General features: G+C 45.2%; 1 protein-coding gene across 1 annotated transcript in view; it reads left to right on the top strand.

Moving 5' to 3' along the window:
* The window catches only part of cd109 (CD109 molecule), a 93,766-nt gene that overhangs the window by 33,691 nt on the left and 48,144 nt on the right, over window positions 1-11,931 (top strand). The window contains exons 14-19 of the mRNA XM_067988433.1: window positions 191-367; window positions 1,072-1,224; window positions 3,188-3,268; window positions 3,486-3,540; window positions 8,698-8,818; window positions 9,856-9,973. Coding sequence (XP_067844534.1) covers window positions 191-367; window positions 1,072-1,224; window positions 3,188-3,268; window positions 3,486-3,540; window positions 8,698-8,818; window positions 9,856-9,973 — 705 coding nt within the window. The remainder of the gene's footprint in view (window positions 1-190; window positions 368-1,071; window positions 1,225-3,187; window positions 3,269-3,485; window positions 3,541-8,697; window positions 8,819-9,855; window positions 9,974-11,931) is intronic.

The following is an 11,931-nucleotide window of genomic DNA, read 5'->3' as shown; positions in this document are numbered from 1 at the left end:
GAGAGGAATTTCAAGGCCGTGGTGTTTAGCACTGAATTTGTGAAGCATTGTTGGTGAACTGGTTTCAAGCGCTATATAAAATGGTGGAAGAGGGGTAAACACGTGTCAGTTCCGTCGTGATTGTGAGACTGAGGTATATTGGTAATAAATCTAATCACCTGTGCTTTCCCCCCTCTCCCTCCCTCCTCAGGTAGTGTCAAAAGGTCAGCTGGTAGCCGCAGGCAAAAGCAAACTGACCACAATCCAACTGACGCCTGAGGTTTCTTGGGCTCCTTTGGCAAACCTCATTGCCTACTACGTTCAAGAAGATGGTCAGGTCGTTAGCGATGCCTTGGATCTGAATGTGGAAGGCATCTTTGCAAATAAGGTAGTACATTTCATTTATTTATGTTTACATTTATTCTTGGGGTGTGGGCAGTATTGGCAAGGTGAACATTGTCCATCAGCTCAGTAGCGACGAGGGGGCCCCAGTGAATTCACTCCACTGTTGTCGGTCCTGAACTAGCCTGGCCGCTTCAGTCATCTGTACCTCTTTCTGTGACAAGTCACTCTTGGACATTGTCTGTCCAGCGCTTCCTTGGTCTTCCTGGGCCTCTTGTTCCGTGTACCTCTGAGTGCAGGGCCGTGAAAGGTATTCTACCCGTTTCCATTCTCAAAATGTACCCAAACCATCACAGTCGTCTTCCTCGGAGCTTCCGAATAAGCGTCGTTTCTTGTCCAAGCCGTGTTCCTATTGCATCATTCTTGATTCTTTGCATCCTGGATACTTTCAGTATTCCTGTCAACCAACTCATCTCTGCTGTTAACCTAGAAGCACTAAGTCCTTGAATTATCTTTCACTGTTTCACTGGTACCTAATTATCCAGATGTGGAATGTGCTCTAGTTTTGAGTCTCTTTGACCAATCCTTTGGTCACCTGCCTAATTTCTCTTTATGTGGCTTGTTGTCAAATTTTGTTTGATTTCACTCCTGTGAAGCGCCTTGGGACGTTTTACTACACTAAAGGCACTTTATAAATGCGAGTTGTTGTCTCTAATAATTTAACGATTACTCTGGCCTCGATTGGTACAGGTGTCTTTGTCCTGGAGCAAAGATCAAGCCAAGCCTGCTGACAATGTCACTCTCAGTGTGTCCGCCAATGATGGCAGCTCCTTTGTCGGAATCCTGGTGGTTGACAAGGGCGTCCAGCTTCTCAAAGGAGGAAATGACATCACAGAGGATGTGGTAAGTGCTGATTCAAATAACTTATTGATAAACTTGATCGCCATGTGTTTCAAACATTTGACAACAGCCAAGGAATAACCATCAGCCTTCCTGCAATCATTTTATCTGATAAGGAAATCGTAGGTAGGGCCATAAATCGCAGGCAGGGTCACTGATCAGTGGTGCAATAAGGCCAATTTTTGTTAGATGGAAGTTTTTTTCAGTGTTTTGCGAATCGCCTGCCACGATTCTGTATATTTTTCCATGAAAACCACAAACCAGTAGCTTTAATTATAGACAAGCGAACCGTCATTGTTTCCGCATATAGTGAAGACTACAGGATCCTCGAGTGAAGAAGACCACACAGTTCGCCAGCAAAGTCATGAGTAGTTTATGTGGCTCTTCTTCAAAAGTGGGGCAGACATCGTATCTGTAAAAAGTGCTACACAGCCACACGGTGTGGTATCAGCACTTAAACCAACCAAGTAAACCCGATCGCATAACCTTAAAATTAGAGCTAGGCCGTTCAGGGGTGATGTCAGGAAGCACTTCTTCACACAAAGGGGAGTGGAAATCTGGAACTCTCTCCCCCCAAAAAGCTATCGAGGCTGGGGGGTCAATTGAAAATTTCAAAACTGAGATTGATAGATTTTTTGTTGAGTAAGGGGGTATTGAGGGTTACGGAACCAAGGCGGGTAGATGGAGTTACAATACAGATCAGCCATGATCTAAGTGACATGGAATAAAAGCAGCCATGGGCACTTGGCAATCTACACTATAAGAAACACCTTTGGAGAAATTAAGTCACGTCAAAGAAATTTAGAACATAAGGACATAAGAAATAGGAGCAGGATTAGGCCATCCGGCCCCTCGAGCCTGCTCCGCTGTTCAACAAGATCATGGCTGATCTTCTACCTCAATGCCATTTTCCTGCACCATCCCCATATCCCTTGATGCCTTTAATATCTAGAAATCTATCGATCTCTGTTTTGAATGTACTCAATGACTGAGCCTCCACAGCCCCCCTGGGGTAGAGAATTCCAAAGATTCACCACCCTCTGAGTGAAGAAATTTCTCCTCATCTAAGTCATAAATGGCCAACCCCTTATCCTGCGACTGTGACCCCGGTTCTAGACTCCCCAGCCAGGGGAAACATCTTCCCTGCATCTCCCCTGTCGAGCCCTGTAAGAATTTTGTATGTTTCAATGAGATCACCTCTCATTCTTCTAAACTCTAGAGAATACAGGCCTAGTCTACTCAATCTCTCCTCATACGACAATCCCGCCATCCCAGGAATCAGTCTGGTGAACCTTTGTTAACACTCCCTCTATGGCAAGTATATCCTTTCTTATGTAAGGTAAATTTAGTGAGAGAAAGTAAGGTGATGTTAAGATCTCATCCAGTTAGGATGGTGTGTGGGCAGGCGGGATAGAGCCTGTGTAGCGTGGAATGCCTTTACTCCAAGGCGGTAGATTTGGATCTTCGTCCTACGGGCGATAACCTAGTGGAGCAGATCATCCGTCCACTATAGAACCCGTTCGATTTTTATTCCACAGTGCGGTGAAGATGAAAATGTACCCCATGATTTCCCCTGGGCTGAGTTCATTGGAGGATTGGTTGTATACTTCCAGTGGTTGGGCCCAGACTGATGGGGGAATGGGACATGGCAGGAGCCAACACAGAAAGGGAGAAAAACAGAGGGGGGAGAAAAAAAATCCATTGCTACCTCCAACGTAGCCAGTGAAACAAAGCAAAAGATGAGCAACGGCAGAAGCTGGGAATCAGCGGCCTGGTCTTCGAGGACGGGATCGTCCTTTGTAGAAGGGGGTCAGAATATCAGAGGGAGTGCTAGATTGTGTAAGACTGAAGGAGATCAGGGAGCAGGTGTAGGGAGAAAATACTGCAAAGTGATTTTATTCTTTAATGAGGATGTGGTGATGGCAGTGTGTAATGACAGGCTATTCTTTTCTCCTTTGAATTGCAGGTTATTCAGGAGTTGGAAGATGCTATAACAGAATACATTGCACAAGATATTGAAGGAATATATGATGCCAATGTATTTCAGGTGTGAAATAAACTTTATGGGGTTTTAATGGGGAGGCGGGTTAAGTGCAGGGAAACACATGGAGACCCGACAAGACCGAGGACATGGTCACTAGCTGCATGAAATTTGGAAGTGTTATATTTCTCTATCAATAACACCTTGATGGGTACAAAATTCACACATACAAAAATAGTAATTAAAACTGATGATGAAACGTGTTTTGATCTTTTGTTAACAGGACAGTGGGCTAATGGTACTGACGGATGCTCATATCCCACCTGGCGCACAGAAGTGTAAGTATGAACACTGAAATATTTCAGAGATAACCCTGTTGGTTGGGAAATGAAGATTAATTTGAAAGCGTATTTAAAGATGTACAGTACTTGGGAGGCCAAGTATTTTTGCTCTGCTGCATGAGGGAGGGTGAAATCTTTTTGGGGAAAAATCGAATTCAAATTTTATTGGAACAAAAGTAAGAAGACGTGGCGTTTGGTTAATTTGTTTTTTTGGTGGCGGCGGTTGGGCACTCTTTGACCCAGTAGTGGGTGGTCAGTGGGCCGCTGCCATGGCCGTACGGTGGGGCTGAGTCCGGTGTTGGGGTTTCGCCAGTAGCGCAAAATGCGCTCGTGGCAAATTGGTAGCCTGTTTCACACCACGCCTGATTGACATCAACGGACAAGAAAGTCAGGTGCCCTCCCAGAGAATTCAGCCTTCGTCCATCTCTGGCCTCTTGTGCATCCCCCCACTTCCTTCGCCCCACCATTGGCGGCCGAGCCTTCAGCCGTTTAGGCCTCAAGCTCTGGGATTCCCTCGCCAGGCCTCTCCGCCTCTCCACATCTCTCTCCTCCGTTAAGATGCTCCTTAAAACATAGCTCTTTGACCAAGCATTTGGTCAAATTTCGTAATGGTTCGATGTCATTTTTTTTTGTCTCAACATGTCCCAGTCGTGTCTAGCAGTGTTAGATCTAGGGTAAAGCTCTGCTCTATCCCAAATAAGTGTGTGACATTCTTCCACTTCTGACACCAACTATCCCATTGTCCCCGAGTGAGATTGTCAAATTGGTGCCAAATTAGGAGCAGGTTTGTGCTGTAGACCCATACGTCTTATCTCTGAGATCTTAGGAGTGAAAATGATCTTCACAATTGGTCTTAGTGGGAATCATGGTAATAGTGAATTGGCAGTCTGTTATACACAACAACAACTTGCATTTATATAGCACCTTGAACGTAGTAAAATGTCCCATGTCACTTCACAGGAGTGTTACCAGTCTACAAATTGACACTGAGCCAAAGAAGGAAACATTAGGACAGGTGACCGAAAGCTTGGTGGGTTTTAAGGTGCATCTTAAAGGAGGAGAAAGAGAGATAAAGAGGCGGAGAGGTTAAGGGAGGGAATTCCAGAGCTTAGGGCCTAGACGGCTGAAGGCACAGCCGCCAATGGCAGAGGGAAGGAAGTAGCGGGTTGCATAAGTGGTCAGAATTAGAGGAATGATGTGGAGGTGCCGGTGATGGACTGGGGTGGACAAATGTAAGGAATCTTACAACACCAGGTTATAGTCCAACAGTTTTATTTGAAAATCACAAGCTTTCGGAGGCTTTCTCCTTCGTCAGGTGAGTGTGTGATTCCTTGAAGGTTATCGCATATATAGTCAGAGAACAATGCCTGGTGATTACAGATAATCTTTCCAACTGCCCGCTGTCAAGGCAATCAGACAGAGAGACAGTACATACAGGACTACTGAATATACAAACGGTCCGAACCCAGAGAGAGAGAGAGAAACATCCGAAAGGAAGAGAAAGAGAGAGAATGACCAGTTGTATTAAAAACAGATAACTCTTTTATCGCTGGTGGGGTTACGTGTAGCGTGTAGAATTAGAGGAACGCAGAGATCTCAGAGGGTTGGAGGGCTGGAGGTGTTTACAGAGATAAGGGGGGACAAGGCCATGGAGGGATTTGAACATGAGTATGAGAATTTTATAATCGAGGCATTGGTGGACCGGGAGCCAGTGTAAGTCAACGAACACAGGTGTGATGGGAGAGCAGGACTTGGTGTGAGCTAGAATATGGGCAGCAGAAAAGGGAACATCCAACTCTGTGTGGCTCAGGATCGTACCATATGGTGCAATTACTCATCGAACCATGGAATGAGACCAATTTGTTTTAATTAATGTTTTCGAAGGGAGTATTTCAGATTTAAAGCAATTCTCCTGAAGAGTTTTAACCCCCCTTCAGTTAAATAATAAATAACTTTTGTACGAGTAATTAATTGGGGGTGATTTTAAACCCCAAGAACGGGTGGGTTGGGGACGGGTGGGAGTTGAAAATAGTTGGCAACCCGGCTTTATCTCCGGGCGCGGAAAAGTACAGGCTTCCCGCTGGGAATGCCAAGTCTGAAAATTTTGCGGTCGCGACCCAAAAAAAAAACTCTTTTCAACTCCCACCCGCCCCCAACCCACCCGTTCTTGGGGTTTAAAATCACCTTCAATATGTCACATAGCTGCACTCTTTTTAGGGTTTAATTTCCTCTGGTACAGAACTGGTGAATGTGTCTGTGTAACGGTTTACACTATTTTAACAGGCATTAACTTTTTTATTTTGAATCACTGCACTAGGAGTGGAAATTAAACCCTCCTGTTTTTGTAAGCAAAGTGATTGAGTTGTGTAAATACAGATGCTGCCTTCGTCCAAAATAACCCCACAACTTTTAAGGGTAAGCCATAGATTTTCTCTTTATTAGAGGCTTTGCTGTAGTTATTCCCTTCTGTCAGGAGGTCAAATACAACATAGAGAGTCTAGGTTAGTACAAATCGTACATGGCCTGTTGGAAAGGAACAAGCTCAATACGATTTTCTTGTTTCGCACAGTTCACATTTAACAATGCCCTAATTTTTTTGTTGCATTTGATTTTTTTTTGGAAAACCCTGAGGTGTTTACGACCTAGGTTTTACCTATTGAAACGAGTTCCAACCAGTATGTGTTTTATTGCTTTCAAATCTCCCTGTGTGATATTGGACATGAGCCGTCTTTCGGATGAGACGTTTAAACCGAGTCCCCGTCTGCCCTCTCAGGTGGACGTCAAAGATCCCATGGCACTATTTTGAAAAACAGCAGGGGAGTTCTCCCCAGAGTCCTGGCCAATAGATAAGTACATGAGGGAGAATGGAATAGAAGGGTTTGCTGATAGGGTGAGATGAAGTAAGGTGGGAGGAGACTCGTGCGGAGCATAAATACTGGCAAAGCCTGTTTCTGTGCTGTAAGCGCTATGTGATTAGTAATGACACCTTAATGGCTCCATACAAAATGCTTTTGTGCACTATTTTAACAAAGGTATGTGTTAAATGGTACTGCAGCGTAATTTCAAGGAGATTAGGATATTTCACCATGTACTGCCGTAAGATTGCTAAAAGTGCATAGGACACGCAAAGGATGTGAAATTGGTGGAATGCTATTTGTGAGTGGAGTGCTTTGCTTCAACCACCAGTGTTGGATCGAGCCACAGTCCAAGTGGTTTAAGGGTAACTGACAGTTCAACTGGACACTACAGACAGGATAAAAAAGGCCAAACTAGGCAGCTTGTTAATACAATGAGAATGAACGCTGGAATAGTATTGACATTCACCTACTAATAATAAAGGTGTTAGCCCTGGCTCAGTGGATAGTGCCTCACCTCTGAATCCAAAGGTTGTGGCTTCAAGGCCCACTCCAGAGATTTGAGCACTCCAGTCTGACACTCCAGTGCGCAACCGAGGGAGTGCTGAACTGTCGGAGGTGCTGTCTTTTGGATGAGACATTAAACCGAGGCCCCGTTTGCTCTCTCAGGTAGACGTAAAAGATCCCATGGCTATTATTCGAAGAAGAGCAAAGGAGTTCTCCCCGGTGTCCTGGTCAATATTTATCCCTCAACCAACATCACTAAAACAGATTATCTGGTTATTATCACATTGCAGTTTGTGGGATCTTGCTGTGTGCAAATCGGCTGCCGCATTTCCTACATTACAGCAATGACTACACTTCAAAAGTACTTCATTGGCTGTAAAGTGCTTTAGGACGCCCTGAAGTTGAGAAAGGCGCCATAGAAATGCAAGTCTTTCTTTCTAACGTATTTGTATGAAATTCTCTTCTCTGGCATTTTTCCAGAGACATTCATTTTATATTTTGTGACCGATTGATGCCAATGCTGACAGGCGGCAAGACAGAAAATCAGGGAGGTTTGATTGGCTGTGCAGTCCTTATTTTTGGCAGGCCATCACAGTTTGAAAATCAGCTGATCTCCCTGTCAGAGTGTTATTACTGAGCCTTGACAATGGAGCAGCAACTTATGGACCTGAATCTCTGAAGGGTTGTCCTGGTCTCCTGGCGTGACTTTGCCGGGTGATTAGCTGAGCCCCCAGAGATTTGGTGCAAGTGGATGCTTTTACCGGTATCTCCAAGGGGGTTCCCGCCAATCTCCCACTGGAGAGCGCCCTGGCAGAAATTCCAGCCGCGGATGAATTTGAAAAGTCATAATGCTGCTCACATCACCATCGGAACAGATCCTGGAAAGAAAACATTGAAACCTTTCATTTCAATCCATTAAAATAGCAGGCAAAAGAATTTCATATAAACCTGTTAAAGCGTTTGCCAAGAGCAATCTGCTCCATTTGAATCCCATATTGGACAATATCATGAGGAACCTTTTATAAAACACTGGTTCGGCCACAACTGGAGTATTGTGTCCAGTTCTGGGCACTGCACTTTAGGAAAGATGTGAAGGCCTTAGAGAAGGTGCAGAAAAGATTCACTAGAATGATTCCAGGGATGAGGGGCTTCAGTTACGTGGATAGACTGGAGAAGCTGGGGTTGTTTTCCTTGGAATGGAGACGGTTGCGAGGAGATTTGATCGAGGTGTTCAAAATCATGAAGGGTTTAGACAGAATAGATAAAGAGAAACTGTTCCCATTGGCGGAAGGGTCAAGAACCAGAGGGCACTGATTTAAGGTGATTGGCAAAAGAACCAAAGGCGACATGAGGAAAAACTTTTTTACGCAGCGAGTGGTTATGATCTGGAATGCACTGCCCGAGGGGGTAGTGGAGGCAGATTCAATCGTGGCCTTCAAAAGGGAACTGGATAAGTACTTGAAAGTAAAAAATGTGCAGGGCTATGGGGAAAAGGCGGGGGAGCTGGACTAGCTGGATTGCTCTTGCTTGGAGCCGGTGCAGACTCGATGGGCCTAATGGCCTCCTTCCGTTCACCTTTCTCTGATTCTATGATTCTATCTGAAAATTGCACACGGAATCCAAATGGCCCGCTAGCTTCAGACGTTTATTTCTAACAGTGGAGCTTTCTCTTGCCCTGGTTTAATATGCACAGGGTAAGAATTTCATGCTGGCTTTGCTGCGGAACGCTGCCTGTAAATACTACGCAATTTGTACAGTAACCTTTGCCAACCTTGTGAATCTACCTTCGCAGACTCAACCCCGTTTGATGCCAGCATTCAGTTAAGGACCACAAGCCAACCCATTGAGCTAGAGGACCAGAGGGTCAGGACGTATTTTCCAGAGACCTGGATATGGTTGGACATGTTCACTGGGTAGGACATCAGAGGACGGAACTGATCCCAATACCCTCGCTACCCGACACTGGGAGATTAAATTAGAGAAATGTTCACTTTGCCAGCTCTCTCAGTGAAGAGGGCAAAATTCATAAAAATAAAAAATGGATTGTTTGAATGATTGGGTAGGTTAACCAGCTGGTCTGTAGCTCACAATCGTGTGGTTGTGAGTGGCTTGGCTTGTTTTTTTTTAAATCTTCATTCCTGGGATGTGGGCGTCACTGGCAAGGCCAGCATTTATTGCCCATCCCTAGTTGCCCTTGAGAAGGTGGTGGTGGGCCTTTATCTTGAACCGCTGCAGTCCGTGTGGTGAAGGTTCTCCCACAGTGCTGTTAGGTCGGAAGTTCCAGGGTTTTGACCCAGCGACGATGAAGGAACGGCCGATATATGTCCAAGTCGGGATGGTGTGCGACTTGAAGGGGAACTTGGAGGTGATGGTGTTCCCATGTGCCCGCTGCCCTCCTCCTTCTGGGTGGTGCAGGTCCCAGGTTTGGCCTATTCAGGAGCAAAATCAGGAAGCACTTTTTCACACAATGGGTAGTAGAAATTTGAAACTCTCTCCCCCAAAAGGCTGTGGATGCTGGGGGACAATTGGAACTTTCAAGGCTGACATCGGTAGATTTTTGTTGGGTAAGGGCAGCAAATGTGGGTAAATGGAATTTAGATGCAGATCGGCCATGATCTAATTGAATGGCAGAGCAGACCCGAGGGGCTGAATGGCCTCCTGCTGTTCCTAATGATCCAATGTTCCTAATGCTTTGGCATGCCCTGAGAGATTTGATATAGTGCTATATCAATGCAAGTCTGTTCTTTCTCTCCAGTAGGGCAAGTTACTGAGCTTGATGATAATTAGGAAAAAAATGCCTTGGTAGCAGGTGCATTTTTGGAGATTAAATTGCAACGTCCGGTGTTCTACAGACAATAACAAGAAGAAGCCCACTTGTAGGCAGGTCTTAAACACGGTTGCTGGTCATTACTGTAATGCTTTTTTTTTTGCCCACTCTTCCTTTGGTTAGACCAAACTCAAATGTCAGCTTCCAGAAGACAGTCCCAGATTCCCTCACCACCTGGATAGCCAGCGCTTTTGCCATTTCCAAGAGCCTTGGGCTTCAGTTGGCCACTGTACCTGCTCAGGTAAGTGTTTCGCAATCTTCCAGCATGCTACTTAAATAGCCGAGTGATAGATTATTTCAGTTTTGACAGATTGGGGATGGACCAGGGTGGGGGGGGACATACGCAGAATTAGGAATAGGCTTAGATGTTTGGGCGGTTCTTCTATTCCCAGAGAGTGGAGAACCTCTGGAATGTGTTGCCAGTTGGTGTGGTAGGTGCTGACTCCCTGCCTTGCCTTCGAGAGGGAGCTGTACTGGTCCATGGCTGGGGCAGAGATCGCAGCGTACAGAAGTTAAGTGGTTTTGCAGTTGACGTAAGCATGGTCCATGAGATCTCCTGGACTGGTTTCGATCGCCTGAGGGAGTTGGAGAGGAATTTTCCAGATTTTTTATCTCCCTTTGTGGTGCTGGGTTTTTTTTAATCTGTTTTTTTTTGCCTCTCCCAGGAGATTACATGACTGCAGTGGGGTTAGGAAGTGTCTAATTGTGATTCTCCGGGCATCATGAGGTGTGGGGCAGGCCTGATGGATCAACTGGTCCTTTCCTGCCCATCATTTTCGTAAGTTCGTAACTAGGGCTTGGAACTTACATGTGTGGTCCTCCCACCAACTCCCCCCTCCACCCCACCCCACCCCCACTCCCCCGATCCCCCGTCATAACTTCGGGAAGAAACTTTGGGCGAGACGACCATTTACGTAGTTTTGCCAGGGTCTCCATCGAAGGTGCGATGGGAGATGGGGAGAACTCCCATGGAAATTACCGGAACAACACTCTTTGCCCTTTAACTGGCCTCTGAACGTACAAACACAAAGACTGACTTTAACTGCTCTGTGTGCACACAAATACAAGGGAGTCATTTATTGCAATATTTTAAAAATCATGACCAATATGCATATTTGCACGCCTGTTGACATAAGATAGTGATGTATTACCGGACTAATAATTCAGAGAACGTGAGTTCAAATCCCACCAATGGCAGTTTGAAAATTTGTATTCAGTTTAATAAAATGTTGGTACCACTAAAAGTGACAGTGAAGCTGTCGGATTGTCATAAAAACCCAACTGGTTCACTGATCTCCTTTAGGAAAGCAAACCTGCCGTCCTTACCCGGTCTGGCCTATATGTGACTCCAGTCTCACACCAATGTGGTTGACTCTTAACTGCCCTCTGAAGCGGCCCAGCAAGTCACTTAGTTGTATCAAACCGCACTGCAGTGGTTCAAGAAGGCCCAATACCACCTTCTCAGGACAACTGGGGGTGGGCAATAAATGCCAGGCCTTGCCAATGACGCCCACATCCCAGGAATTAATTAAAAATCAAACCTGCTCCTTTCACATACTGTGCACAATCTGGAGGACAGGTAGTGTCTGTGGAATTATACCCTGGGATGTACCATCGCCTTCGGGAGTGGAAGAGAGAAATCTGGAAAAGAAAAGAATAGACTATTAGATATCTCGCTTTATATGGTGGCTTTAAAATGGTAATTAATCTTTTCTTTGTATTAAGTATTGTTCAGTGTGATTTCTAAAGAGGCCTTATACTATCTTAGAATTAAAAATTTAAAAGAGGCAAATTTTGAAGATTGCGTTTTATTTTAAGTTAATTCCTTCCCTGCTTTATCAATGTTGTTATGGTCACCGCCGCTCTGAACTTTGCCCTCCGGTTGCTAAGCGATAAATAGGTCGGCCTGCATACTCTTCGTCCTCCCTGCATTGAGTTGAAACGAAGGCTCATCTCACCGTTATCGTCCCCAAGACCTCAAAACCACTGGGCCTCCTCACCTCTCTACCTTCCTTAAAAAAAACAAACTTGGCCGTTGCCTAACCCACTTCTTTTGACTCATGTTGTCTTGTGTCCTATTTCATTTCCAATCTTGTTAAATTATCCTGCACTATGGGGCTGGGTTCTTTACCTCAGTTTCTTATTTAAGGGAAGGATGTGAAATTCGAATATAGCCACAAGATGGCTCCAGAGAAAAGG

Source organism: Heptranchias perlo, chromosome 8 (genome assembly GCF_035084215.1).
Source record: "Heptranchias perlo isolate sHepPer1 chromosome 8, sHepPer1.hap1, whole genome shotgun sequence".
In the NCBI taxonomy this organism is placed as follows: domain Eukaryota; kingdom Metazoa; phylum Chordata; class Chondrichthyes; order Hexanchiformes; family Hexanchidae; genus Heptranchias; species Heptranchias perlo.
This window is presented reverse-complemented; position numbering and strand designations above follow the sequence as displayed.